At 48.6% G+C, this 26574-nt stretch overlaps 1 protein-coding gene across 1 annotated transcript in view; it reads right to left on the reverse strand.

Moving 5' to 3' along the window:
* Positions 1-26574, reverse strand: part of SART1 (spliceosome associated factor 1, recruiter of U4/U6.U5 tri-snRNP) — a 1237846-nt gene that overhangs the window by 24436 nt on the left and 1186836 nt on the right. The window contains exon 19 of the mRNA XM_069644803.1: positions 9224-9345. Coding sequence (XP_069500904.1) covers positions 9224-9345 — 122 coding nt within the window. The remainder of the gene's footprint in view (positions 1-9223; positions 9346-26574) is intronic.

A 26574-nucleotide genomic window follows, 5' to 3' on the forward strand; every position in this document is an offset into this window, starting at 1 on the left:
GTAAATAAGTTGTTAGGAACACATCGACGTAAATCAGCTTAGGGGCACTACCTCATGCCGCTACATAGATCATATCTAGATGTAGACAATTCCCTTAATGTCGGTCCATAAGCCGTTCACATTCTAAAAGATCATGCCTTATTACGTATGTCAAACATATTTGAATGCATAGTACAATAGATCCATCAGCCGTCCACATTTCGAATAATCGGCCTTGTTGATCATGTCAGACATATTTGTATGCACAATACAGTTTAGCAACTATTCGCTGAACTCTGGCTACAAGTATACCACATCATAGGAAGCACATAAGGTCGAATTCACAATTCATTCCACGAGGGATAAGACAGTGTAACAGGTCAATCCATATAATTTCTCTGAAGCAGTTTCTTATGAATATCACCCTCTCTGGGACCAACTTTCACTTGTTCTAAAATTAAGCATTTAAGTTAAAATCGAGTGCCTAAATTCCATGAAATGCATCAATACAGGTGATCTGAGGCTTTTTGTCCTTATATTGGACTTATGTTCTGTCCATCTCAGTTTGGCCTTTCTCATGGTAATGCCTACATAGTAGAACCCACATGGGCATTTTAGAGCATACACCACATTAGTGGAATGGCAAGTACAAGAGTGTTTAAGTGAGATTGGCTTTCCTGTGTGCGGGTGTGAGATGGAATTGCCAGCTAAGATGTTGCTACAGTGCTGGCAATTAAAACAAGGTTGTGTCCCTGTGAATGTCTTAGCCATAAATTGGTCTTTCAAGGTTTCAGCCCTAATAAGGCTGCTTCTCAGGGTCTTACTGTTTCTGTAGGTGAAGGTTGTGAGTTGTTGGAAGAGTGGTTGGGTTAGGGGATCCATCTGAAGAATTGGCCAGTTTTTTTGAATAATGTCGCTGATTTTCTTGCTCTGGGCAGAGTATGTTGTCACATAAACCAAACGATCATCCTTCGGTTGATTTTTCGAAGTTAAAGTGTCCCGCTCTATGGTGGATACTTTTTCCTCATTACCAGTGATTCTGGCCGGATTATATCCTCTCTTTTTGAATTTTTGACGTAGTGTAGCAGATTGTTTTACATACTCGGTGTCTTCCAAAATGTTTCGCCGATAGCGCAAGAACTGGCTCAGTGGTACACTGTCTATTGTCCGATGGGGATGAAATCTTGTGGCAAGTAACCAACTGTTTCTATCCGTGGCTTTTGTGAAGATCCTGGTCTCAGGGTTCTCATCTTTGACATAGACCTCAACATCTAGGAAATTGATCCTCAATTTACTCGTGAGTGTAGTGAACTTAATTCGCGGGCGCATGGCATTCATCATGGTAATGTAACGCTCACCTGATTCTCGCAGAGGCGCCGGTCTTGACTGGGCGACTACCGTATCTCCAAAGGTGATGTGTAGCACCCGGTTGGCTCTTGGGCTGGACCTCTGTGCACTGTATGCCTGACGTGTAGAGTAAGATGTCTGCAGATAGAAAATATGGGGTTAATGAACTGGGGTTATTGGGGTGTCCCCATCTCTTTCCTCTTCTCCTCTCCTGTAGACCCCCAAAGGTTAACGCTCTCACCTTAGGTAAGTGAATGCCGAGCTCTCCATCTGCCTCGGGGCAGGGTGCTGTAACCAGTTTCTTCACTGGATAGGTAGCGCAGGCCTCTTGACTTCAGAGGACTGCTGTCCGTCGTTTACTGCACGAACGGTAAGTTTCGAGTCATTCAAATGTCTTTAAAGTCTTTAGTAATGATGTCTCTTGTTTTGCAGGGTTCCGACGATGGCGGATGACGGGCTGAAGTGAGTTGAAGATGGAGCCCGTGTGATGAATAGAAGCGCCTGGAAGCACGTAAGTAAGCGCTTGTTGCCTGCTTCACGATGCGCTCTAACTGTCTTTTTATTTTGCAGGTACGAGTTCGGAGCGGCTGCAGGGTGCCGGAATACCCACTGGATTAGATGTGGAAAGGAGTAATGGCACGTGAGTATTAAAGTTCCCCAATGTCTTTAAACGCACCTTGTTTTGTCTTTCAGATGCGGGATGCAGCGCCGAAGGCCTCCGGAGCGTGCAAAGAGTTGGTAAGCTTTTGTCTTTCAGATGCCGGAATGCAGTGTGAAGACCTCCGGAGCGCACGAAGAGTAGGTAAGCCTTTGCCTTTCAGATGCCGGAATGCTAACCTGTTCTTTCTTGTCTTTATAGGTGTTGCTGAAGACTGGATTCAGGATGGTAAGCCTTTGCCTTTCAGATGCCGGAATGCTAACCTGTTCTTTCTTGTCTTTATAGGTGTTGCTGAAGACTGGATTCAGGATGGTAAGCCTTTTTCCTTAGGCCCAGGACCGGATGCAGAAGACACGATGAGCGTTCTGCTGCAGAGGTTGCAGAATAACGCAAAGCAAGATTCATCCACTGGGTGTGGTTTAAATAGCCTCCTGTAGTGCTTCGGTGTCTCCTTCCACAGCCACGCCTAGGTAAGAAAAGAGTTCCTGCTTTCCAGAAGAGTTCCAGTGTTCTGAATCTAGGGAATGGCTCCAGCCCCACCCAACAGGAAAAGTAGTTCCAAACAGAAGGGGATCAGAGGCTCAACTGGCAGGCAAGTAAGCAGCATGGTCTGCTGCAGGTAAGTCCACCCAAGCATTATGAGCCCGGCGCTTCCAGCTCTGGGACTGGGCATATTTATGAGCCTGGTGCCATTGGCGCCAGGACTGGGTCCAAAAGGTCCCAATTGGGACTGGTTGGCACTCGGAACCTGGGTTATGGATCTGCTTCCAAGGGAGTTGGGAAAACCCTGACCTTTTGGAAGCAGAGATCATGACAGTAGCCCCCCTCAAGGCCCCTCCCAAACCGGGCTTCTCCGGGGGTTTTGGCTTGTCAGGAAATGTTTGGTGAAATCTTTTGATTAGGCGAGGAGCGTGGACATATTCAGCAGGTTCCCAGGATCTCTCTTGGGGGCCGTAGCCTTTCCAGTCAATTAGGTAGAATAGTTTAGATTTGGAGATCTTGGAGTCCAGAATGCTTTTAGCTTCAAACTCGAGTTCACCATCAACTAGGATAGGTTTTGGAGATTTGGTTAGTCGGGTTTGAGGTTGCACGGGTTTTAATAGAGAGACGTGGAAGACCGGATGTATCTTCATGTGCGGGGGCAAGTCCAACTTGACCGCTACTGGGTTTACTATGGTAGTGATGGAATAGGGACCAAGGTATCTTGGGTTGAATGTGCGTGGCCCTTTTAGAGATAGATATTTGGTGGATAACCAGACTTGATCCCCTACTTGATAGTGAGGGGCTTCCTTCCGATGTTGATCTGCTCCTTTCTTGTATTGTTCTTTAGCCCTTTGAAGGTGAGAAACAGCTTCCTTAAAGGCTTGGGTGATTGTAGAATGCAGGTAGTCTACTGCTGGTGTTTCAAGATCTTGGAGGGGATCCAACTCTGAGGTTCGAGGGTGACTGCCGTACAAAAGAAAAAACGGGGTTTTCCCAGTTCCCGAATGGACAGAGTTTTTTCAGTTTGTTGCAGCATGCAGCGTAAATACTGTTCCAGAGTTTGATTGGTCCTCTCGGTTTGTCCGTCGGTCTGAGGGTGGTGACTGGTCGATAGTCTCACATCAATTTGAGCCGACCGACAGCAACTTCGCCAAAAATGAGAAATAAATTGACTACCTCGATCCGAAATTAGAACCGAAGGAAAACCGTGCAGTCGGACGATGTTTTCGAGAAATTCTCGGGCCAGAGTTGCTGCTGTTGGCAAGCCTTTGAGCGGAATGAAATGCGCCATCTTGGAGAATAAGTCCACGATTACTAGAATCGTATTGTATCCGGAGCATGGAGGTAGATCGGTGATGAAGTCCATAGAAAGCGTATGCCAAGGGCGAGGTGGGATGTCAATAGGGCGTAAGAGGCCTGCTGGTCTTTCCTTTTGACTCTTGTTTTGGGCGCATACTCCACAGGACATTATAAAGTCTCTGATATCTTTCTTCCAAGACGGCCACCAGAAGTAGCGCTTGATCTTTTCTGAGGTCTTGGCCATACCGGGATGACCTTCCATTAAAGAGTCGTGATAACAAGAGATTACTTTTTTCTGTAAATCTGTGCTGGGTAGGTATAATCGTTCTTGGAAATACAATAAGTTGTCCTTTACTGCAAAGTCCTTTCCCTGCAGATGCCAATTCTGTATGTCTGCTGGAGTTACAAGTTGCCTGGCTTTATCCTTAACTTCCTCTATGGATTCGGTGGCGATTACACCCAGAATTCTTTGTTCGGGAATGATTGGTACAGGTTTGGGGTTGATCAAGTGTTCTTCCACTCCCATCCGAGAAAGGGCATCAGCTTTACCGTTCTTTGTACCAGGTCGATAGGTAATTATGAAGTCAAACTCGGCAAAGAATAATGCCCAACGGAGTTGTCTAGAGGATTGGGCTTTTGCGGTTTTCAAATATTGCAGGTTTCGGTGATCCGTAATCACAGTAACGGTGTGTCGGGCCCCCAGCAGGTAATGCCGCCAAGCCTTAAAGGCAGACTTGATAGCCAGAAGTTCCTTGTCAGTAATCGTGTAATTGATTTCAGGAGGCGAGAATTTGCGGGACCAAAATGCCACGGGATGCAACTGATTGGTTACCGGGTCCTTTTGTGATAGAACTGCCCCCATGGCAAGGCTTGAAGCATCAGTTTCCACGATGTAGGGGAGTTCGGGGCGAGGGTGTTTTAAGATTGGTGCAGAGATAAATTTAGTCTTCAAATCCTGGAAAGCTTGTTCCGCCTCGGTAGACCATTCAAAACGTTTGTTTTTCTTTAACAAGGCAGTGATGGGCTGGACTATTCGAGAGAATTCGGGGATAAACCTGCGGTAAAAGTTAGCGAAGCCTAACATGCTTTGCACACCTTTACATCCTTGGGACAAAGAGTTAGATTCATCCTCAAAACCATTTCATGATCCACATAATTGCCGATGGCACCGCTGTCGACGTAAGCTTCAATTGCATGTAATCGATCCGGGTTATCAGGGCTAATGAGGACCATAGGTATCACGAAATGCGAGGTCACGGAACTGGTTTTCACGCTCGGCAAGAGGACCTCTATTCTTGTCGGGCGAGGTCGTTTCCCTGCTCAGAGTTTGTAACTTTGGTAACTGCAGCTCCTACTGCCTTCTTGGCAGGTTTCACCGGACAGTCTCGAAGAAAGTGCCCTGAGTTTCCGCAATATAGGCATAATTGCAACTGTTTCCTCCTTTCCCGCTCCCTTTGTGTTAGAGGACCTTTCAGACCCCCTATTTGCATGGGTTTCCCGGAGTCTACTCCTTTGGAAGGAGTTGGCGGTTTGGAAAATACTCGAGCATCAAACTTGGAACGATCGGCCTTCCTGTTCTGCAGCCTGTGATCTATTTGAACGACCAAGTCTATATAATCCGAACAGTCTTGTGGGGGATTCACTACTTGGGCTAAAACGTCTTTGAGCTCTCCACGTAGACCTCTATAAAACAGCGTAATCCTTTTGTCCTCAGGCCATTGAGTTTCCACTATTAGTCTATTGAAAGATGCAATATAAGCCAAAAGGTCTTGATTACCCTGTCGCAACGAAAGAAGCTCATTGTCCAAGGCCTGCCCCTGTGAATGTCTTGCGAACAGTTTTTCCATACTAAGCTGAAATGCTTGAAAATCATGGAGAACCGGATCATCTTGATTAACTAGAGGGATCGACCAGTCTGCCGCATTGCCACTAAGGTACGAAAGTACAAAAGCTACTTTTGCTTGATCAGTTGGAAAGGCTGCTGGCCGGCATAAGAAGTGCAACCGGCACTGATTGATAAATACTGCAAACCTCTTTGGGTCACCAGAAAATCGTTCGGGCGGAGCCAGAGGTACATTCCCAGGTAGGTTGATCTGCACTGGATTCATAGAGGATGTTGAAGGAAGATTTGCCCCTGATGCGGGTAACAGGGTCTGTCCGGCTTGTGACTGTAGCACTTGTCTAGCAAGATTGTCTGTTCTCTCCTTGGAAATAATTAGTTCCCTTCTTAGAGCATTCGTTTCCTGACGAGCTGCATGCACTTCTGCCCTTAGTTCCCCAAGTAACCGGGCTAGGGGGTCAGTATCCGAGGTTTCCATAGCGCCTGGGCGAGAGTTTTGCGGTGGTCTGCTTGGCACTCGGAACCTGGGTTATGGATCTGCTTCCAAGGGAGTTGGGAAAACCCTGACCTTTTGGAAGCAGAGATCATGACAGGTAAAGAAGTTGTTTAGTTCATCTTCGGGGCCAGACCAAATGCCAAAAATGTCATCGATATATCTGACAAAGAGGGTCAGGTGGCGTGTCCACCTTGGAGATGGAAGGACATTTTCTGATTCTAGGTAATACATGTATGTATTGGCATACGCTGGTGCCATAGCGGCACCCATACTGGTCCCTGAGAGTTGTAAATAAAAGTTATCCTGGAATCTTTTAAGCTGGCCAAGAGCTCCAGAAAGATCCTCCGGACTCCCAGGAAGCAGGACTGACCGAGTCTGAGCCCTCTCAACAGAGTGCGGGACCCCAGAAGCAAGGAAAGCCCATCTCGGCAGCCAGAAACTGCAGTGTTGCTATTTGCGGTAGACGCAAGGAGCTGAAACACTGATCAGCCACTTGTTTGAAGATTGTCGGTTGCGAGCGGTGACGGGCCCAGTGCAGGAGTCCCCACAAGTCCTCCCTCTTTTGTCCCCACGATTGAGGCCCAGGAACGGTGAGATCTGCAGAGCTGCTCAGGAACAGAAGTCCTCTGCTGCACTTTTTCGTCAATACAAAGGTACTGAAAAAGTCAGAACTTACCTCGTGCTTTAGAGGCGCGTGCATCTTCTACTACTCACAAGTCTAACAGCTTGTGGCCCTACATTGATTCTTCTTTTTCTCCCAAGACTTCTAAAACATTGTGCAAAGTCTTTTCTTACTTACCTGCAAAGAAGTGCTTCAGCTCCTATAGACGTTTGCCCATTGACTTTGGCTTAGCCTGTTTCACTGAATGACTCTTATTATGGGATCTGAAAGTAATTGCCTGCTTAAGAATATTTGTGGTCTCTTGTATGCTCTAATAACCTTTTTCTTTGACTTACTCTTAAATTATCCTAAATACAACAGTGATAATTAATGTCCCCAGCACCCTAGCTATTGAAGTCACCTGAGGGTGTAGGTTGTGTCGGTGGGCCATCCCAAAAGGGTACTCCCTGATTTACAGATATTGAGAGTGTATTTTGTGAAGCATATTTGAGGGTTACTGTTATATTGCTGTCTTCTGAAGAAGGCTTACCTGACTGATAAATTAATAATTGTTTATTCAAGAAACCTTGTGTTTGAGTGTTTAATTGAATGATTGTCACTGTGAATCTCTGTGTAACTCCCATACAGCTCACATTGACCCCTCTTGAGATGAGCCTGGCTGCTCAACACGCTACCAACCTGTATAGTACCAGTTTATACAAAAGGTTGGGTTCCTATTGCGAGGAGGTCGGGGTTGTTGTAGTGCACCCAAAGGGTACTGCATACAATCTTTGCCTAACATTGTGCAATATTACTCCCTGCATATTTCATTTTCTAGTGTGTGTTTTGGATGTATACCAATTGACCTTTTCACAATTGATCACGGGAAAAGGGACCTTGTCACAACTGATGGTGAAATGAAGGTCAATAAGGGCATATATGCAGGGGGAAACCAACTCAATCCAAAACCCCCCGCAACCCATTACCCAAATCAATCCAAAACACACCCCACAAATATAAAAGTAAAATAAAGGTAAAGGTCAATTGTGCAGAAGGTCAATTTGGACCACTATTATAAAGTCATTTAGGACAAAAGGTCAATTGTAAAATGTCAATTTGGGTAATACCTGTGCTTTGCGGTCTATAATAAATATAGTATTTTTGTACTTAACCATCTAAATTGAATTGTGTGCTTAACTGAATTATTGCGTGCTTCTCTGGGTGTGCTCATTGTGGACCCCTGACAACACTCACTTTCTCCTAAGACTAAACCTTCACCACTCTCCACGCTTACCTTGATTGGGTTTGGCAAACCTTTCAGAGTTCCTAGTTTAACTATAACTAGGGTGGCCTCCTAAAAGCTGTCCACCCGGACAGATTATAGAAATCCATCTTAACAGCGAGCGCAAGCATATGCAAACTAGAGGGTACAATTGAACACGCATGCAAGCTAAAGGGCGGAAGCACAAGCAAGAGGGATAGCAGGAGTATGATCACGAGAAAGAGCAAAATTGAACAACAGAGTGGTTAAAATACAAAAAAGGCCTCCGTATCTGTACATTTTAGAAAAACAGTTGGGATGGGAAGAATGAAGAGTATATGGAGGACCTAAAAATGGACTACACTAGGGATTGTGATCTTAGTATGATGAGAAAACTGCACAGGTGATGTTGCTGTAATTCTCACTAACGCTTAAACTGCTTTCATTGTGGTACAAATAAATAGTCTGAAGAAGTGAAGGGAGGGTCCTCTGTTTCTGAGATAGAGATAGGTGCAGTCCTTGTTAAAGAGAATGAAACCACAAAATCCCCCCCCCCCCCCCAACTAAGCATTCAGTGAGGACTCCTGAATGGATCTGGTGACCTCGACCTACCCAGTACTGATCCCGGTCTTACCTATGGAAAATGGTTTGCGACCTTGCATGAAATTGATTGTAGCCTGCACAACCAGAACTTTCCTAGGTTTTGACTAAGTAAAAGTCAGTGACCTGGAGTCCACCCTTCACAGAAAAGAGGTATAAACTGCAAGGAGTGTCAGGAGCAACGGACACACCAGTTGCATCTGGTCCTGACCACCATCCCGCAGTAGACAACATTAATATTAGAAAAAACTAAATCCCCAGTAATCAGTGAAAAAGGGCACTTTGCAGGAAGTAGCACACGCAGAGATGTGGTTTTCTGACCTGCTAGTGGGTGGAGAAAAACATCTAGGAGCAATGAGTTGGTAACATAACATTTATAGGGCACTACTCCAACACTGTCAGATGAAAGCAATCTTTCTAAATTCTGAAGCCTAAGCCTAAAACGAAAGCAACTGGGATGCAGGAATAGCTGGCGGACATTGTAACAATTGCAGAGAACGTATACAATTGTCTATTGGAGCCAGAATCATAAGAAACCAGCTCTTAAAGTCACCAATGAGGTGCTTTTATTTTCAGCTAGCCAAGGTAATGGTTTGGAGCCTCTTTGGAAGCAGTCATTTTCTACATTTAGATGCAGGGAAGTGATAAGGAGCACTTACACATTCATGCTTTTTCCGCTGCCACTCAGCACGATGTATGGAGTCTTCTGTGCTTTCTGTTTTTCCTGCAGCAGAGCTACAGTTCCCAGAGGAGTGTCACTAGAGCTCATCTTCTTCAGAAGCTAGTTGGTGGGAAATATGCAGTCATGAGTGCAACAGTTAAGTCTCTTATACAAATACACTACAATATGGCTTCTTTGAAGGCAACAAAATGAAGCAAGACGCCCAGCTCTTTCTTACACTCACATAAAAACTCAAAACATAGAAGGCTTTGGTCACTCAGTAGAATGCAATAAACTGTCCACCTCTTAAACAAAAAAAGTCAACATGACACCTGCATGTCTAATATTAACATATGTGGTGCAGTACACCCTTCATGCCAACACAAATTACACAATACCCTTTTACTACTAGATCTTGCTCACTCTTCCTCCAAAGCATGCTCTGGCAAGAAGCACCAGTTAGCTATAAACAAAGCAATATTTATGGCAATGTATTAGTGAAAAGCTTTTCTGTATTCTCGTACACAAAGAAAGAAGTTGGTGAGCGCACGGCAGAGAAAGGAGGAAAGGGGAAAGACAATGGTACTGCAACACATAGAAGAAAGCCAGAATGACTGTTTCCTGTTCATAATGGGTAATTCTCCTACAGTAAGAGGTTTCACAGATGGTGTCCCTCAGGAATGGGTGCTTTTTAGTAGAGAACTGTAGTGGTGGTTTACTTTTTTTAAGAAAAGGCACACTTTGAAAATTGTGGGCTATGGTAATTCTTTTCCCTTAGTGATGGGAAGGTGTCATACAGTAGAGAATTCTAATGGTTCGTTATCTTTGGATGCTCGCAGATGATATCAGTTTTTAGTAATGATTTGCTCTTCTTAAATCAAGGGTGTTGAGTTGAAAGTCTCTTCATGAAACCATACGCAAGTGAACAGACAATTTGGTTTGCCCTTCCGGTTCAAAAGACTTGTTTTCCCTAGTAAGTCCTCATCTAGGTAATCACTAGCAAGGGCAAATTACTTACCAGTGATTTCTTTCTATGAATTCTTCTCCCACAGATTTCTTATCCTCAGACATCCATCCAGCGTCAGGTGCTCTGAATTTCTTTTCGACAGGAGGCATAGTGCATCTCAACAATCTCTTGACTTCCTCGTGCTCGGCGCGACAACCCTAGATTCCGGATGTGAGGGTGTTCGCCGTACTCAAGGGATACACTACGTCCCTTACATCAGTTCCCCACACCGTCCCAACCCCAGGCTCAGCCTGCGAGAGGAAGATATGTGCTAAACCGAAGAGGCTGGGTGTTAAAAAAAATAAAAACTAATAGCACAATACAAACCTTTTTTTTCTTTCTCATGGGGAACAAACCACTAACGTGGTTACATTTGGGTAACCAATTGAATGACAAATTAGACATGTATTTTCCAAAACAGATGTTTTCCTCTTCCCATCTGCACACAATCCTCTTGTTGTCTCTAATTTCCGCCGCATTTGCTTCTAGAGCGCCTTGTCTATTCTCAGATCTCTTCTTTTGTTAACAAATTATCTCTTCTCCCCCATTTTCAGTCCGGATTTCATCCCCGTTACTCCACAGCGACTGCGTTAATGTGTGTGCTTAACTCTCTTCTGTCTGCTTGCCACTCTAAACACTCCTTTTCTTATTCTTCTTGATTTATCAGCTGCTTTCGACACTGTTGATCACTCTTTACTTCTTGACTCGTATCTTTTGGTTTCAGGGGTTCTGTTCTTTCTTGGTTCTCCTCTTATATTTCTAACAGAACTTTTTCTGTTTCATGGGGTGGAAAAATTTCACCTCTCCTCCTCGAGCACGGTGTTCCCCAAGGTTCCGTCTTGGGTCAATTTCAATTCTTACTTTATACTTCATTACTTGATCCTGTGATTACTTCCTTTGGAATCTCTCATCACTTCTATGCTGAGAACACACAACTTTTCCTATCCTCACCTTTCACACCTGAAATTCACCACACTCTCTTCTTGCCTTTCTGCCATTAAATCTTGGACGTCATTGCACTCTTACCTTGAACGCCAGGAAAACTGAGGTTCTATTTTTCCCTGCCAAGTCTTTCTCCACCATCTATTTCTTTTACTCCCTCTACTCTTTCTATTTCTCTTACTGCGCCAAATCTTGGTCTCTATTTGAATTCTAATCTTTCTTTTTCCCATCATTTTTCTCACAGCCCAGTCTTGCCGGTTTCATCTGTATAATATTCGCAAAGTTCGCTCTTTTCTTACCTTCTATGCAACTAAACTGCTTATTTCTTCTCTCATTATTTCTCGATTTTTCTATTGTCCCGTTACGCTCTTGGGTCTCCCTTCATCTCGTCTGGCTCCTTTGAAATCTATATTCCACTCTTCTGTTCGTTTACTCTGTCTTCTCTCCTAACGTGACTATTTCAGCATCACTTGCATCTCTTGGATGGTTACCTTTTCATTCTCAACTTAAATTCCGTTTTCTCTGCTTAGTCTTTAAATCTCTCTATGGGTTAGCTCCAGACTACCTTGGTGCTCTCCTGTCCTTTTATACTCCTTGATCTCTTAGTTCTTCTTCTCTTTTTAAGTTGACTGTTCCTCGTCCAACCTGCGCTCAGTCTCGCTTTCGTTCTTTCCAGCTTCTTGGTCCTCTTCATTGGAACACTCTTCCTCCCATCTCTTCGATTTATCACTGTTTATTCTGTTTTTCGGGTCTCCTTGAAAAATCATCTTCTCCACTGTCCATGATGGTTTGCTTTCAGAACTGATATTTGAACCTCCCTATTTTTCTCATATTCCTGTGCCGTTTTAAAATGTTGTGAAGCGCTTTGGATAAAAGCGCTATAAGGTCTAATAAAATACAAATACAAAAATACACACAGAAGCATGACCACAGATGAGAAGTCATGAACATCCAAGCAGGGTAGGCTGAAAAGGTGATAAGGAATCTGTGGAAGAAGAATCCATAAAAAGAACTTACCAGTAAGTAATTTCTCCTTCAATGGATTGCATTCTCCCACAGATTCCTCATCTTGATACGACTCCGAAAACAGTGTTCTCAGAGGAGGAGTGATGCAAGTTACACCAAGAAGCTTTGAAGCACTGTCCTTCCAAAATAAGCATTGGCCCCTCGGGCAACGTCCAGGATGTAATGCGTAGCAAACGTATCCATTAAAGACCATGATGCTGCCCGACCAAGGTCTCTTCCCGGCACGCCCCTATAGAGGTCTGAACCTTTCTGGTTGAACGTGGTATAAGCCCTGATGGCACTTCTTTGCCCACATTCTAATGCATAACACTATTCCAACAGTAGATGGTCTGCTTAGTAGCAGCTCGCCCCAACCTGGATTGCGAATATGCAATGAACAATTAACATTCTTTCTGATGGCGAAATGACTTACTCTCCCTCATTGGATCCAAATTGTGGAGCCTCTCCTCGTCCTGGTGCAGAGGAGAAAAACCACCAGAAGATCTACACTTTGAACCCAAGTCAAATTCCAACACCACCTTTGGTTAAAACTTTGAATGAACCTTAAATGACAACCATCTGTAGTACTTCAAAAATGAGGGTTTGCAAGAGAGTGCCTGCAGCTCACTGGCCTGTCTTGCTGATGTGATCGCCACCAGGAAGGAAGTCTTCAAAGTGAGAAGCGAAGCCTAATGGAAGTGGAATGTACAGGCTCAAACTGAGCCACCGTATAAAAAGTCAGAACCATATTTAGATCCCAATCTGGGACAACATGGCAGTTAACGAACTGGACCACCACTGGGATCGCGAAACAAACTAACTTTGTTCAGGAGCCCTTTTGAACAAAAGAAAGGGCCTGCCAGGTATCCCTTAAACTCAGCCACTTGGAGGCCTGACTTGGCAAAGACCAATGACAATTCCTACTGTCACAGTGGTACACATCGGGGCCACTCCTTTCGCCTTACACCATGCCACACGTACAGAGACCTAGTGGACCGTCAGCACACAGCCAATAATACCTCTAATGAGTCAATGTGCAGGATCCAGTCCCCACATCTTAGCCTCTCAAGAGCCATGCATGCAGAAGAGAGGTTCCGGGTGAAGACTCTTGCCTCCCGACTGCAACAAGAGGTCTGGTTTCTGAGGAAGCCAGAGAGAGACAGACCGTCCTAGAATGGCTGGGTACCATGTTCTCCACGCCCAGTCTGGGGCAATCAGGAGCAGGCGAGCCCTGAACCTCAACATCCCGAGAACCCATAGGATAACCAGTTTTGGTGGGAACGCATAGTGAAGGTCAAAGACCACTCCATCAGGAACACGCACCCCCCCCCCCCACCAAGGCACCCTGAGGGGAAATATTCCCTCAAGCCGAAGTGTCTGCATTTCGATTTTTTTTGCCTTTGTCACAAACAGGTACACTAACAGGGGGCCCCACTGGGTGAAGAGCTCTACAACGACCTCAGGACCGGTATAAATAGAATGGCCGCGCCTGTGAACTAAGGTGTACTAGCTACCTCAAGAAATTATAAGTTACTCACCGTAGTGACTAACGTACTCCTCTTAGTCCTTAGTCCCCTTTCCTCCATACTGCATGGGTGTCCTTTCACCAGAAAAAACCTTCTTCCCCATTAAAATTAGAGGCACGCGGGGCTGCAGCCCTAGGAGCGTGTGTTGCCCTGACTCCGCATTCCGGCGCCACACCTCAGTCCCCATTGACGTGTCGACAATAGATTTAACATTGCCTAATGACACCAGTCTTATAGGGGGGGGGGATGGTGGGACGTATGGAGGAAAGGGGTCTAATGACTAAGAGTACGTTATTCACTACGGCAAGTAACTTATAATTACTTACGTCCCGTCCCCTTTCCTCCATACTGCATGGGCAATTACAACTGAATGTAGACCCAGGGTGGAGAGGAGACCCCCCTTAAGCATATAGGTTCCTGAGAACCGCCTGTCCAAAAGCCGCATCAGATCTAGAGCTGGCATCCAAACAGTAATGCTTGCAGAAAGCCGAGGGAGTGGCCAAGTGGTCGCCCCGCTTATGACTTGCCAAGGGACATGGTGCTGAAATGCGATGGCTGGTGCCTTGGTCCTGACTGCGTGGGTGTGCATGTTGGCCAAAAAAACATAGGAAGGACTATTTCCTCGTTCAAATGGAAAGACTGCATCTTAGGCAGAAATGCTGTGTGTCCCCGCAGGACTACCTTGTCCCTGTGACAGGTAGTATATGGTTCTGAGGCGACCAGCGCCTGATTTCGCCGACTCTGCAAGCCGAGGCGAGGCCAACCGGTAAGACTGTCTTAATGGCGACCAGCCTGATGTCCGCGGACGCCATAGGCTCAAAGGGTTTGTGTGCCAGGGCACCCAAGACTATGTTCAGGTCTCACACTGGGTGTGGCCTCTTGATGGGAGAGTAGAGCCTTGCGAGCCCCGTCAAATGTTTGACGAATGGATTGGAGGAGAAGAGCCCCACCTCTGAATTCCTGTAAGCCCCGATGGCTGCGAGGGAGGTGCGGCAGGTGTCCACATGCACTCCAAAGTGGGCGAGGTGCGCCAAGAAGGCGAGCACAACGTCCAACGTATATGCCAGGGGGTTGATTTCCTTTGAATCTGCCTAGTGGCAGAACCTGGTGCATTTACTTTTATACTTGGCCCCGGTAGCCTTGCTCCTTGCACCCTGTACGATTTCCAGATGAGCCTGGGAGAGGCTGAGGTGCCTTAGCGTTACCTGCTCAGGAACCACGCTGTGAGGGCTAGTTTCTGTGGAGCGGGGTGGATGACCCTGCTCCTCCCCCTGCTGTGCCAGAAGAAGTGCTGGGCCCATCGGAAGGTGAATGGGTGGCATCTCAGAGAGGCTGAGCAGCTCCGAGAACCGTGGCCTGGCCGGCCACCATGGTGCCATTAGAATGATGTTGAGCTGGCCAGACTCCTTGATTTTGCAAATCGCTCTGTGAATCAGCGGAGTGGGCAGGAATGCATGCGCTGTGATGCCGTTTCACTGAATCCGAAATGCGTCGCCCAGAGAGCCGGAGGCCATGTGCCTGCCAGGATCCGAACTCCGCCTCCAGGTTGGATTCCCGCAGAAGGTGGACTGCCGTGAGGTAGATGTTTTCCAGGGCCCACTCCCACATGCTGATTGCCAGTCTGCACAGTGGAGGGGATCTGGTGCCTCCCTGCTTGTTGACATAGTACATGCTGGTCGAGTTGTCTGTCTGGATGAGGACAATCTTGTCCCTGAGAGGTGGAGGGAATGCTCTGAGCGCTAGCCCAATGGCATTCAGCTCCAACCAATTGATGTGGTATTCCTGCTCCTGTCGAGTCCATGTGACGTGGACCGAGAGATCGTCCAGGGTGGCTCCCCAGCCCTCGATCGAGAAGTCTGTGGTGATGGAGACCTGCGGGTTGGGAGGCCGGAAGAGCTTGCCCATCCGTAGGTTGCACCATGTGAGGTCTGGGCGGAGAGATTGTAAGAACGGTTGATCATCTCGGATTGAGAGCCCCGCTCCGGGTTCCATGATGCCGCTTAGTGCAGCTGAATCCTCCTCATCCTCAGTCTCGTGTGTGGGACGGCTAATAGGACTGCCGCCAAGAGACCCAGGAGATGCTGGTACCACCAGGCTGAGGTCACCTCTCTGCTGAGGAAGTGGGCGGAGGCCCTCTTGATGGCCGAGAACTTGTCCTCTGACGGATACACCTTCTCGGAGCATGTGTCCCAGATGAGGCCCAAGAATGTCAGTCTGCGTGGACTGCAGCTGCGACCTCGAGATTAAGCGAAAAGCCCAGATTGTGCAGTGTGTTCATAAGGGCATGAGAAGAGTGGTGAACCGCTTCCGGAGATGTAGCCCTGATGGGAGGCTGAGACTTCCTCCACAGCCTGTCTCTCTACAAGCGACCGGATCTCCGCCAGAAGTGTTGCTGTCCCAACTTGGGGGAGTGGAGGACAATACAGGCTGGGATGGGTAGACAGGAGGGGGACTGGAAAAAGCCCTTGCTCCCCCCCCCTTTTGCTGCTTGCACCGATTTGGAGTCTGCAAGCGGTCTGGCTGCCTGGACCTCTGTTCCTGGAAGCCACAGAACCCTCCGTACGTATGGCCGTTGTCGGAGCACTGCTGTGACTGGGCGTATGATTTGGGCATGGTCTTTGTCAAGATGGATGCAGACTTGGCCGTTTGTGGGCTGTTTTTCTTTTTGTCCAGCTCCTCGTCCGTGGTGGAGTGGAAGAGCCCCCTCACCCCCCGCACACCCTCGGACGGCAGGTCTAATATGCGTTCCTGGACGTCCGGGTTGAATTTCATTGCATGGAGCCAGGCTGTCCTTCTCATGGCGATACATATGGCACGGCCAGAGGTGTCAATATGGGCCGCGGTGGACTCCATGAGGTCCTGTGTCACCAGCTTGGCCTCAGCCAGTCCCGCCTTGAAGCGGGATTGGCTCTGCGTAGGGCGTTCCGGGAGGAAGCCCGCAATTTCCCACCATAACCTCTGGTTAGCGGCAGCCAGCATGGCATCAGCATTAGCCTGACGTAGATGCAAGGACGCGTTGGAATACAGCTTCTTCCCGTAAGCCTCCAAGATCTTCTCCTCCTTGCCTAGCAGCGTCGCAGAGGAGGCGGCGGACGACGACTGAGGCTTGGAGTATAGTGATGCCGCAGCGATCACTGAGGAGTGTGGCTGAGGATGGGCCAACAGCAAGAGTGTATCCCCACCCCTCCCCCTTATCTGCCTGTACTTGGCATCCAGGCGTCCATTGACCGGCTGGGCAGAGTGGGGCTTGAGCCAACCCTTTTTGGTCAGGGAGAATACATTGGTCTGCAGTGGAATTCCTGTTTTGGCAAAGGTGCGTTGCGTGAGGACTTCAGCAAGGACCCCCCTCTGACGGTTGCTCGACCTCGGGTTGAGGCAGGCCCAGGTACTCTGCCAGCCCTGCAAGACGTTCGTGGAAGGCCTTGGCTGACGAGGGCGTGTCATGGTCCTCCTCCTCATCCGTGCCCTGTGGGTCAGGAGGATCCTGCATCGGTGGAGAAGTATTAGGAGCCGGCGGCTGGGGTACCGGGACTGGAGCCGGAAGCTGTGGAGGAGGCTGCTACGGAAACGCCTGAGGAATCGGCTGAGGGTAAAACGGGTCGGAGGCAGAGGCTGCGCGGAGGAGCCGGAGGTGCTGGAAGCATTGGAGGGAGCACATCCCTGATGGCATCCCTAAGGATATCACCCATCCGAGGGGACTTCATAAGCCCAATGAACCTCTCAAAGAACCGGCCTTCACAGGCCGGAGGAGAGTTAGGGGATATAGACGGGGTAGTGGGAGGCTACTGGAGCCGCTGCATACCCTGCCCATACGGACACAGCGAGAACCTGCCCTGGGCAAATAAAGGATAGGCTGTAGGCCATATACCTGGTTGAGGCCAGTCCCACCTTGACACTCGTTCCTCACCGAACTCCTGGAATGGTGTGGGACGGGTGCTGATTTCTGGCCCGGCGGCCATTTTGTCGAGCTGCCTGCCACGTGCCTGCATCGTGTTGCTCTGCTTGCTGGGCCCAGCCTCCTCCAGTACCCTTGAGTGTGGATCGCAAGGCCTACCCTGCTCTTCTGGCCTAGAACCAGTAGGTGTGACACCCTCAGCCCGTGGGGCGGTAGAGCTGCGTTTAGGTGCCCCCTCAGACGTATTGCCGGTACTAGGGCATGGCCCCTCGGGTGAGGACCCGGTACAAGAACCTTCAGGTCCCTCAACACTCATCAGGAGGATCAAGGATCCCTCGGCCTGTAGGCCAGTAGCTGAAGCAGCCTCAGTTCACGTGCTGGTACGAGAACCTGAACGGTACCTCCCGCACGGGCAAGTCCTTGGGAAGGAGTCTCCCTCGCGTAGTGCGATGGAAAATAGAGGCCCTACCTTGGGCCTGGATCGATGTTTCACAAAGTCCTTGAGGTCCTCTGGAGACCACTTCTGGAAGAGCTCCCTACACCTGGCTAGTCTGTTCATCAGCGACCTTGATGACAGGGCGTAGCACGGTGTACAAACTTGCCAACCATGGTCTGGGCCAAGGCAACGTAGGCAGAGGGCGATGGGGTCTGAATGAAGTTGGGAAGAGCCTGTCGCAGGATGGAAACCTGCTGAATCCTGTGGAAGTCAACATGCGCCGGGGAGGAGCAGGACACCCAAGGACTGAGTACCTGAATGATAAAAAGACAAAAAACACAAAAGAGAAGTATCCGTGCGTGGAATTACATGGCCGTAGCCAAACCAAGGAGCGCTGGTGAATTCGGCCCGTTCTCGTTGATGCAGAAAAGGGGACTGAGGTGTGGCGCCGGAGGGCGGAGTCAGGACAGCGCATGCTCCCAGGGCCGCACCCTCACGCACCTCTAAATTTAAAGGGGAAAAAGGTTTTTTCTGGTCAAAAAGGTTCCGTCTCCCGTCCCTTGGAAGGGACGCCCATGCAGTACGGAGGAAAGGGGACGGAACGCAAGAATAGGCCAGGTATGGCGGGCGATGAGGAAATCGTGAAAGGAACGTCCATCAGAAACATTACCGAGGTGCAAGTAAGCTGTTTTTCGAATGGACTGCTTTCTCTCACAGATTCCACATCTATGATTCACTCCCAAAGCAGTACAACGGTTTGGAGAAGCGAGAGTAGCAAGACCACCACCTAAACGGGAACATTTTGAAGAACACGCCTGCCGAAAAGAGTGTCCTGACGAGACATAGCATCCAAGCAGTAATGCTTATTAAACATGTGCAAGGAAGGCCATGTGGTTGCTTGGCAAATATCTGGAACAGGCACACTCTGCTGCAGAGACGAGGTGGCGGCCAATCCTCTGGTGGAGTGAGCCCCAAGACTCTCAGGGAGCCCCTTGCCAGCCAGATCGGAGCAGTTTGAGATGCAGCGAATGATCCATTGAGACAAACAAATTACTTTCCTCTAGCAATGTTCTTTCTGATGGATGTTCATCCCGCGATTCCTCATCTTAGATATATCCTTATCCCGCTTTGCAGTGTTGGAAAATGTTTCGACAGCAGAGGGCGCTGTTCAGCAATCAAATCAATGTCCCTCGACGGTTACTACAGCTGCGTCAGGACGCAACGTTGATGACTGTATAAATAGCTTGGACCGCACCCGCTGCCTCAGTTTCTAGTTTTTCGCTCTTTCTACTTAGTCGCCCTGAGGAATAAATAACCTGCATGGGTGTTGAAAGAGAAATAATTAAAAATGCACCCACAGTCAGGCTTGGAGGATGATGAGGAATCTCATGTGGGAGGAACATTCATCAGAAATAACATTACCAAGGGCAAGTAATTTGTTTTTCTAATTGTTCATGTCCTCCCACAAATTCCTCATCTTAAGACTCCCATAGGAGTTTTGTAGATGGTGGGAGGAGTGGATTTTGTACAATTTTGATTAGCCTGTAATATCGTTCAGAACCGCTCCTCCAAATGCTTTGAAAAAGTATGGAGTGAGGACCAAGTTGCAGCATTGCAGCTGTCCTGCAATGATACATCTCTTTGGAGAGCCCAAGTGGTTGCCACTTATCTCGTGGCATGGGCTCAGAGTCTCAGGGACATCCAAAATACAAAGGATGATCTAACGCTATAGAGTTTGTTTGGTCACAGCTTGCACTAACTTGTGGCCGGTATAACCAATAAATAGTTGGTCATCTTGTCTAACATTTGACATTCTAGAAGTGTAGAAACTAAGAGCCCTTTCCAGTTTAAGTCTGTGCAACCTCTCTTCATTCTTAGAAGGGTGAGAAGGTGGATAAAAAGCTGGTAGTGTTTTCTGTGTCAGGTGAAATTCAGACAACCTTGGGAAGGAAGGAGGGACGAACCCTCAGAACTACCTTATCCTTGGAGAATATGGTAACTGGTGCCTTGCATGACAATGTTTATAGCTCACTCACTAAGCAAGCAGAAGTGATGGCTACTGAAAAGGTGTCAGAAAGTGGTGTGGCAAGTGGTTAACAGTGGGCTGCTTCACTACCTGTTGAAATCTGTTTTTGTCAAGTGGAGGAGGAGCAGCTGAATTCTACTTCACAGCGAGTTAGTTTGAAAACACATTTGCCACGGTTGAAGCCTGGCAGGAGGCGAATGGAGTCGTGCGAACCTTGCTCTCTGCAGCCCTGGTGGTTAGCACATGACTGCGCTGGAACTGGAAGCATAATTTCACTTCCATCCCAGCCTGAAAAGATTTTCTATGCCCGCTGCCGACTCCTGTGGAGTTTCACGCAGGCTCTCTTCAGATTTATTGTGGATGGCAGCAATTATAGAGCCCCTGGCTCCAATTTAAGGGGGACTCTTACTTGGGCAGTGACACAAAGTACTTTGATATCTAGAACAAGGGAGTATTTTCTTATCTGTAACAAAATTTCTCCAGCGTTGGTATCTTTCATGGATTCACATGCTGTGAATATTTCCCGTCAGGCTGGGAAACCTTGGTAACTTTAATATAGCAGTTTTCCTATGAAAAACTTAATCACTGAGTGTCCCATCGACGTCTTTAAGGGTGTTTTAGGCAGCACCAATAGGACGTCTAGTATAAATAGCCCCACCCATATGGCTTCCCTTCAGATTTTAACCTCACCAAAATGGAGGAACCCCAAAAGTATGTTTGTCTGAAGGGGGAAGGCCGGAGGGCACATGTGAATCCATGAAACATACCAACGCTGGAGAAATTGAGTTACAGGTAAGAAACTATTCCCTTCTCCAGCATTGGATCTTTCATGGATTCACATGCTGTGAATAGACTACATAGCAGTAAGATAACCTGGAGGTGCATCACAGGCAAACAAGACCCATGCACCAGGCAATCATGAACCACAATATAAAAAGATGCAGACGGAAAGCATTAGTAAAAACCAACCCCCGGAAGCTGCGGGGCTTACCTTATTGGAACAGGCGTTGGAGGACTGCATGCCCCACCTGCACATCCTCTGCATGCGGTTGACCCAGATAATAGTGTCTGGTGAAGGTGTGTGGCACCGCCCATGTTGCTGCTTGGCAAATGTCACTGAGCGGTATGCCTGCCCACAGCGCCGACGACGATGCCGTGGACCTCGTAGAATGGGCCCTGGGAGTCAACTGCAACGGCCTGCCGGCCTCGTCATGGCAGAAGGAAATCGTATATGATACCCAACGGGAAAGGCCCTGCTTCGAAATCGGCTTCCCATTTTGGAGGGGCTGAAAGCCACAAATAGCTGTCTTGATGTCCTGAAGGACTGAGTCCTGTCCAGGTAAAGCTTCAAAGCCCTCTTGACATCCAAGGAATGTAGCGCTTTCTCCGCTGGAGTGGACGCCTTTGGAAAAAAGGTGGGCAAGGCTAACAGTGTTCTTATGAAACACCGACGGAATCTTCGGAATAAAGTGAGGATTTGTAGACAGGAGAACCTTGTCCCTCATGAAACGCACATACAGCGGGTCCATAACCAGAGCCTGAAGTTCGGAAACCCACCTGGCAGACCTAATGGCCACCAGAAAAGCAACCTTCCACGTGAGAAACTTCATCAACATCGTGGACATGGGTTCAAACGGTGGTTTCATGAGGGTCGAGAGTACCAAGCTGAGACTCCAGACTGGAGTAAACTTCTTCGGAGGGAGAGGGAGGTTGGGGGGGTGGCATCCTGAAAAGGCCCTTGAGGAAATGTTTAATCAATCTGTCACTGAGGGAGTACAGTTGTGCTGCCTCATGGACCTGGAGATGGCCAAGTGGACCCTGATTGACGACAATGCCAGACCCCCCCTTTGCCAACAGCAGAAGATAAGGCAGGAGTTGGGTGGGTGAAACCTGCAAGGGCTGCACGTTCGGTTGCTGCGAACACCAGGCACAGAACCTTTTCCACTTTCGGCTTTAAGACACGTTGGTAGATCGCACTCTTGCGCCGCCAAGACTCAGACAGTTCAGTGGAATTCTAAGGTGTCCAAATCGGGAGTGGTCAGGAGCCATGCTGCAAGGCTGAGGGAACAGGGGTCATGATGCCACACTCTTCCTTTGTTCTGTGATAGAAGATCCGGCTTTGACCCCAGATGAAAAGCGTCGTCCACTGCTAGGTGAAGAAGGTCATAGAACCAGGTCTGTCTGGGCCAGAACTGGGCCACCAGGATCACCTTGCACAGAACCTTGGGCACCATCTGGTTCATTTTCCGGATCAGAGGAAATGGAGGGAACTCGTATGCAAACAGGCCCATCCACGGGAATGAGAATTCGTCCCCCCTAGAGGCTGGATGAGCCACCCTGCTGGCAAAGAGACTTCATTGCCTGTTTTCTGGGCTGGCGAATAAGTCCAGCGGGGGGAGTCCATTTCCCCAAAATCCTTGCCACCTGTTCGTCCTTTAGTCGCCATTTGTGCATCTGAACTGATTCTATGCTGAGAGCATTCGCCTGCTCGTTCTGAATCCTTGGCAAATAGTAAGCCACTAGATCAATCTTGTGCGCTATGGACAAGTGCCAGAAAGCCTGAGACTCTCTGGACAGGGGCTGGGAATGCGTGCCTCCCTGTTTGCAGATTTAAAACATTAGTTGTGGTGTTGTCCGTCAGAACCGGTACCATTGAGCCCTGAATGAGGGGCAAAAAAAAGACTTCAGTGCCCAGTGTACTGCCCTCAACTGCTGAATGTTGATGTGCAACAAAGCCTCCTTGAGGGACCATAGGCCTTGGACCTGAAACTCGTCGAGGTGAGCACCCCAACCCACCTGGGAAGCATCTGTCACGATCGTTAACTGAAACTCTGGCTTCACCAGGGGCATACCCCTCACTATGTTGTCAGAGCGAGTCCACCACTGCAGGGTGTCTGCCAGTGCCCGGGATATGAGAATCTTGTCGGACCAGGAACCGAGGACCTGGGACCACCTTGAAGCGAGAAACTCCTGCAATGGCCACATGAAAAACCAACAATTCGGGATGAGTGGGATGCAGGACGCCATGGTGCAGAGAAGAGTCATGTATACCTGGACCGTGACCGATGCTCCCGGTACAAAGGAACTCGCCATGGATAACAGCTTCCCTATCCTTTCCAACGATGGCTTGACCAGATTGAGCTGCGTATGAAAATGCACCCCTAGAAAAAAAAAAAAACATGTCCCTGCAGGGCGTCAGACAACATTTGGCAAAGTTGACTGTAAAGTCCAGACGCTGTAACAGGAGCAGAGACGCTTGGAGAGACTGACGCTCGCTGACGAGTCCTCCCCCCAACCAACCAGTCGTCCAGGTACAGGTAAACATGGTGTCCCTCCCTGCAGAGGTAAGCTGCCACCGGGCCACGCACTTGGTGAACGTCCTGGCAGCCGACTTAAGGCCAAAGGAGAGAACCCAAAACTGGTAATGCTCGTCGCCGACCACAAACCGTAGAAACTTGTGATGTTTGGGGTGCATCGGGATGTGGAAAAAAGCATCTTCTAGATCCAATGACTCCAGAAACTCCCCAGGCTGCACCGTTCGCATAACGTCTTGCAAAGTTAGCATCCTGAACTTTTGGCCTTTAACATTTTTGTTTAGTGGCCTTAGGTCCAGAATGGGGCGCCACTTTACGTTTGTTTTTTTGATGAGGAAAAACCAGGAGTAGCTACCTTGCCCTCTTTCCAACTCTGAGACCTTCTCTATAGCCCCTTTCTGCAGAATCAGGTGCACCTCCTGCCGCACAATCTGTAGATGCGGCTGTGATACCATCACCGGCGGAATGGGGAGTGGCAGATGCCGGACCTCTGAGTGGCCGTATTGGACTGCATCCAGCACCCGTCGGTCCGTCGTAATCAAACGCCACTCGTTGAAATATGTGCCACTCTCCCTCCAAGTCGACTGCCAACGTGGCAGTCATTGTTGAGGCTTGGACTGGCGGCCTCTAGTAGCGGAGGATGACAAACCCCTCTTTCGCTGACTTTGATAGTCCTTGTTCCGCTGAGCTGACTGGTAGGATCGATGAAACTCCTGGGAGGAATAGCTGGAGCAACAGTAGCCCTTATCGCGAGATCCCGCAAACCTAGCGTTCCCCGAGGCTGCCCGAAATGAGCAAAAGGGACAAAACGAACACCTACCCTGCAGCGTCACCAGGGACCTCGACGTATCCGAATACTCATTCATATTCTCCAGAGACTCGTCAATCTTCTCCACAAACAGCTGCTCCCCATCGCATGGCATGTCCACCACCTTGTGCTGTACTTCAGGTGGAAAATCGGTACAGCGCTACCATGCCTCCTGCCGGAGGACAACCCCATTATTTACCTGTTTGAACCCAGATTCTGCCAGGTCCACCGCAATATTAATGCTATGATTGGAGGCTTCGTCACCCTCACAAACCAGAAGCATCGCCTCCTTCCGTTGCTGCTCGGGTAGTTGGTCAAACAGTGGCACCAATCTGTACCACATTTATCTGTCATAGCGCGCCATGATGGCCAGCGAGTAGGGCAGTTTCTAGTCCATTTGGTGCCCAGGGCGAAACACTAGGAATGCGCAACCCCCCCATGTCGCTCGCCACTCCCACCGCACCCAGCGCGTTCCACTCCCAAACTACACTGTTAAGGAACTCCTACCCAAAGTCAGTCTGTCACACAAGGAATGAATTGCCAATTGCAACGGTGGGCCACCTTTTCATTGGTGCCCAAGACAATGCTATGCCCCAGTCCCACTTAGGCTACAGATAATAAGGACTGGGCACACCAAGAGACCATGAATATGTCATAGGATGCAGTATATACAACCAACAAAGAACACAAGATACTGAAGGCGGTTTGGAGGCAACCTAAGCCAAAAGGGCAATGACAAGGAGACACCTGAACCCAATAAACAATGACATGGACCCGGATAATTTATTTATTCAAGCAATGTTTGTTGGGTACCTGTATATTTATTTATTTATGCAATGTTTGTCGTATACAGGTATCCGACAAACATTACATACAGAAATAATCTGTGTCAATGAACCTGGCAAACATTGCATAAATAAATAAATAAACCGGGTCGTGGCTTAAAGAAGATTTACTCAGCAACACTGGTCAAAACTATTAGCATAATGAAGTAAATCACCACCAGTGCCATGGAAGTGGTTTAAAGTGGAATTGATATATAGTTTGGAAAAGAAGCAGCATGAAAGAAATAGCGCTGCTTTAACCTATTATTTTGGGTATTTTCTGGGCTTGCAGGGACGCACCCTGGGCCCAAACGGGTCTCCGTTTATACCGTGTCTGGGCACACGGTGCGTCCCTGCAAAGCCAAGACCCTTCAGTTATCCCCCCAATCTTCGAGGAAGAAATGAATAAAGAAAGAAAGAAACAAGGGCATACAGTTAAAGATTTTTAAGTGCTTTTTATGTTGCAATAGTGGCGCTTGTATGAATGTGAGTCAGAGTGCGACGTGTTAACTTGCACACCTGACGTTGACAAGCTTGTCATCGTCGGGATCGAGGCCCTCGCCGGCAGCCTGGATGTCGCTGGCGAAGATGGCCGCTTGGACGCAGAGCTTGAATGGTGTTTGGAAGACTCTTTGACAGACAGCAAATGACGCTGGTCCTTCAAAGACCACTTCGTCAATGAGGAGGAATGTGACCATGACTTCTCCTTGTCCGAAGACTAGGGCCTGCGTGATGGATCCCCAGGCTTCACCAGCTGTCCATTTGAATCCTTCGACTTCTCAGCCCGCGGTGAAGGCATGCCAGGAGTGGGGCCTCCGGACCCCGTGCCTTTTTGCATCGGCCTTGCCACTGAAGACTCACCGCTCTTTCCGAAATCTGAAGCCGGGCCTGCCCCTGTGCGCGGTTTCTGCCCGCACCCTCTGGCACAAAGGAGACCTCTTCGCCAGAGAAGTAGACGACTTGCTCCTGCGGGCCGGACCAACCTCCGTTCAACGAGCAAATCAGCTGCCGGTTACAGTTTGAGCGTCTTCTGGGAAAACCCCTGGCAAATCTCAGTTCTCCACGGAGTGATTGGGGTACAGGCAGTACATACAGTACGCATGACCGTCCCATTCATAAAAGTTCTTGAGGCCACAGGTCTCGCATGGCCGCAACGTCTTCTTCGGGCCCAGAAAAACACTGGAGCAGTGAAGCTGCATAGACAATATGAAGAGCAAAAAAGTCTCAAGAGAACACGAGGTGATCCCAACAGTTTGGAGATGGTTGAGGTGCCTGTCGGGCCTAATAATTCTACCGGAGTTTTCTCCAAGTGTCTCCGTAAGGGGCCTGTGTACACCGGAGTACACTCCGAGGCCCCTCCTGTGGGGCCTGTTTGTAGGCCCAGTTCTACCGAGACGTGGGGTACCGGAGCTTGCTCTGAGGGCTCTCTTTCGGCTTCCCTCAAAAACAAAACCGGGGTGCGCCCCGAGGCCTTGGCTGGGCTTGTGGTTACCGAATGGATGTTCGAGGCCCCTGCCGATAAGGCTTTTACCGGGCCCAGGTCGGAGGTCCCTCGTACAGAGGCTAA

The sequence above is a fragment of the Ambystoma mexicanum genome, chromosome 2p, assembly GCF_040938575.1.
Source record: "Ambystoma mexicanum isolate Mex_15411 chromosome 2p, UKY_AmexF1_1, whole genome shotgun sequence".
NCBI classification, from domain to species: Eukaryota; Metazoa; Chordata; class Amphibia; order Caudata; family Ambystomatidae; genus Ambystoma; species Ambystoma mexicanum.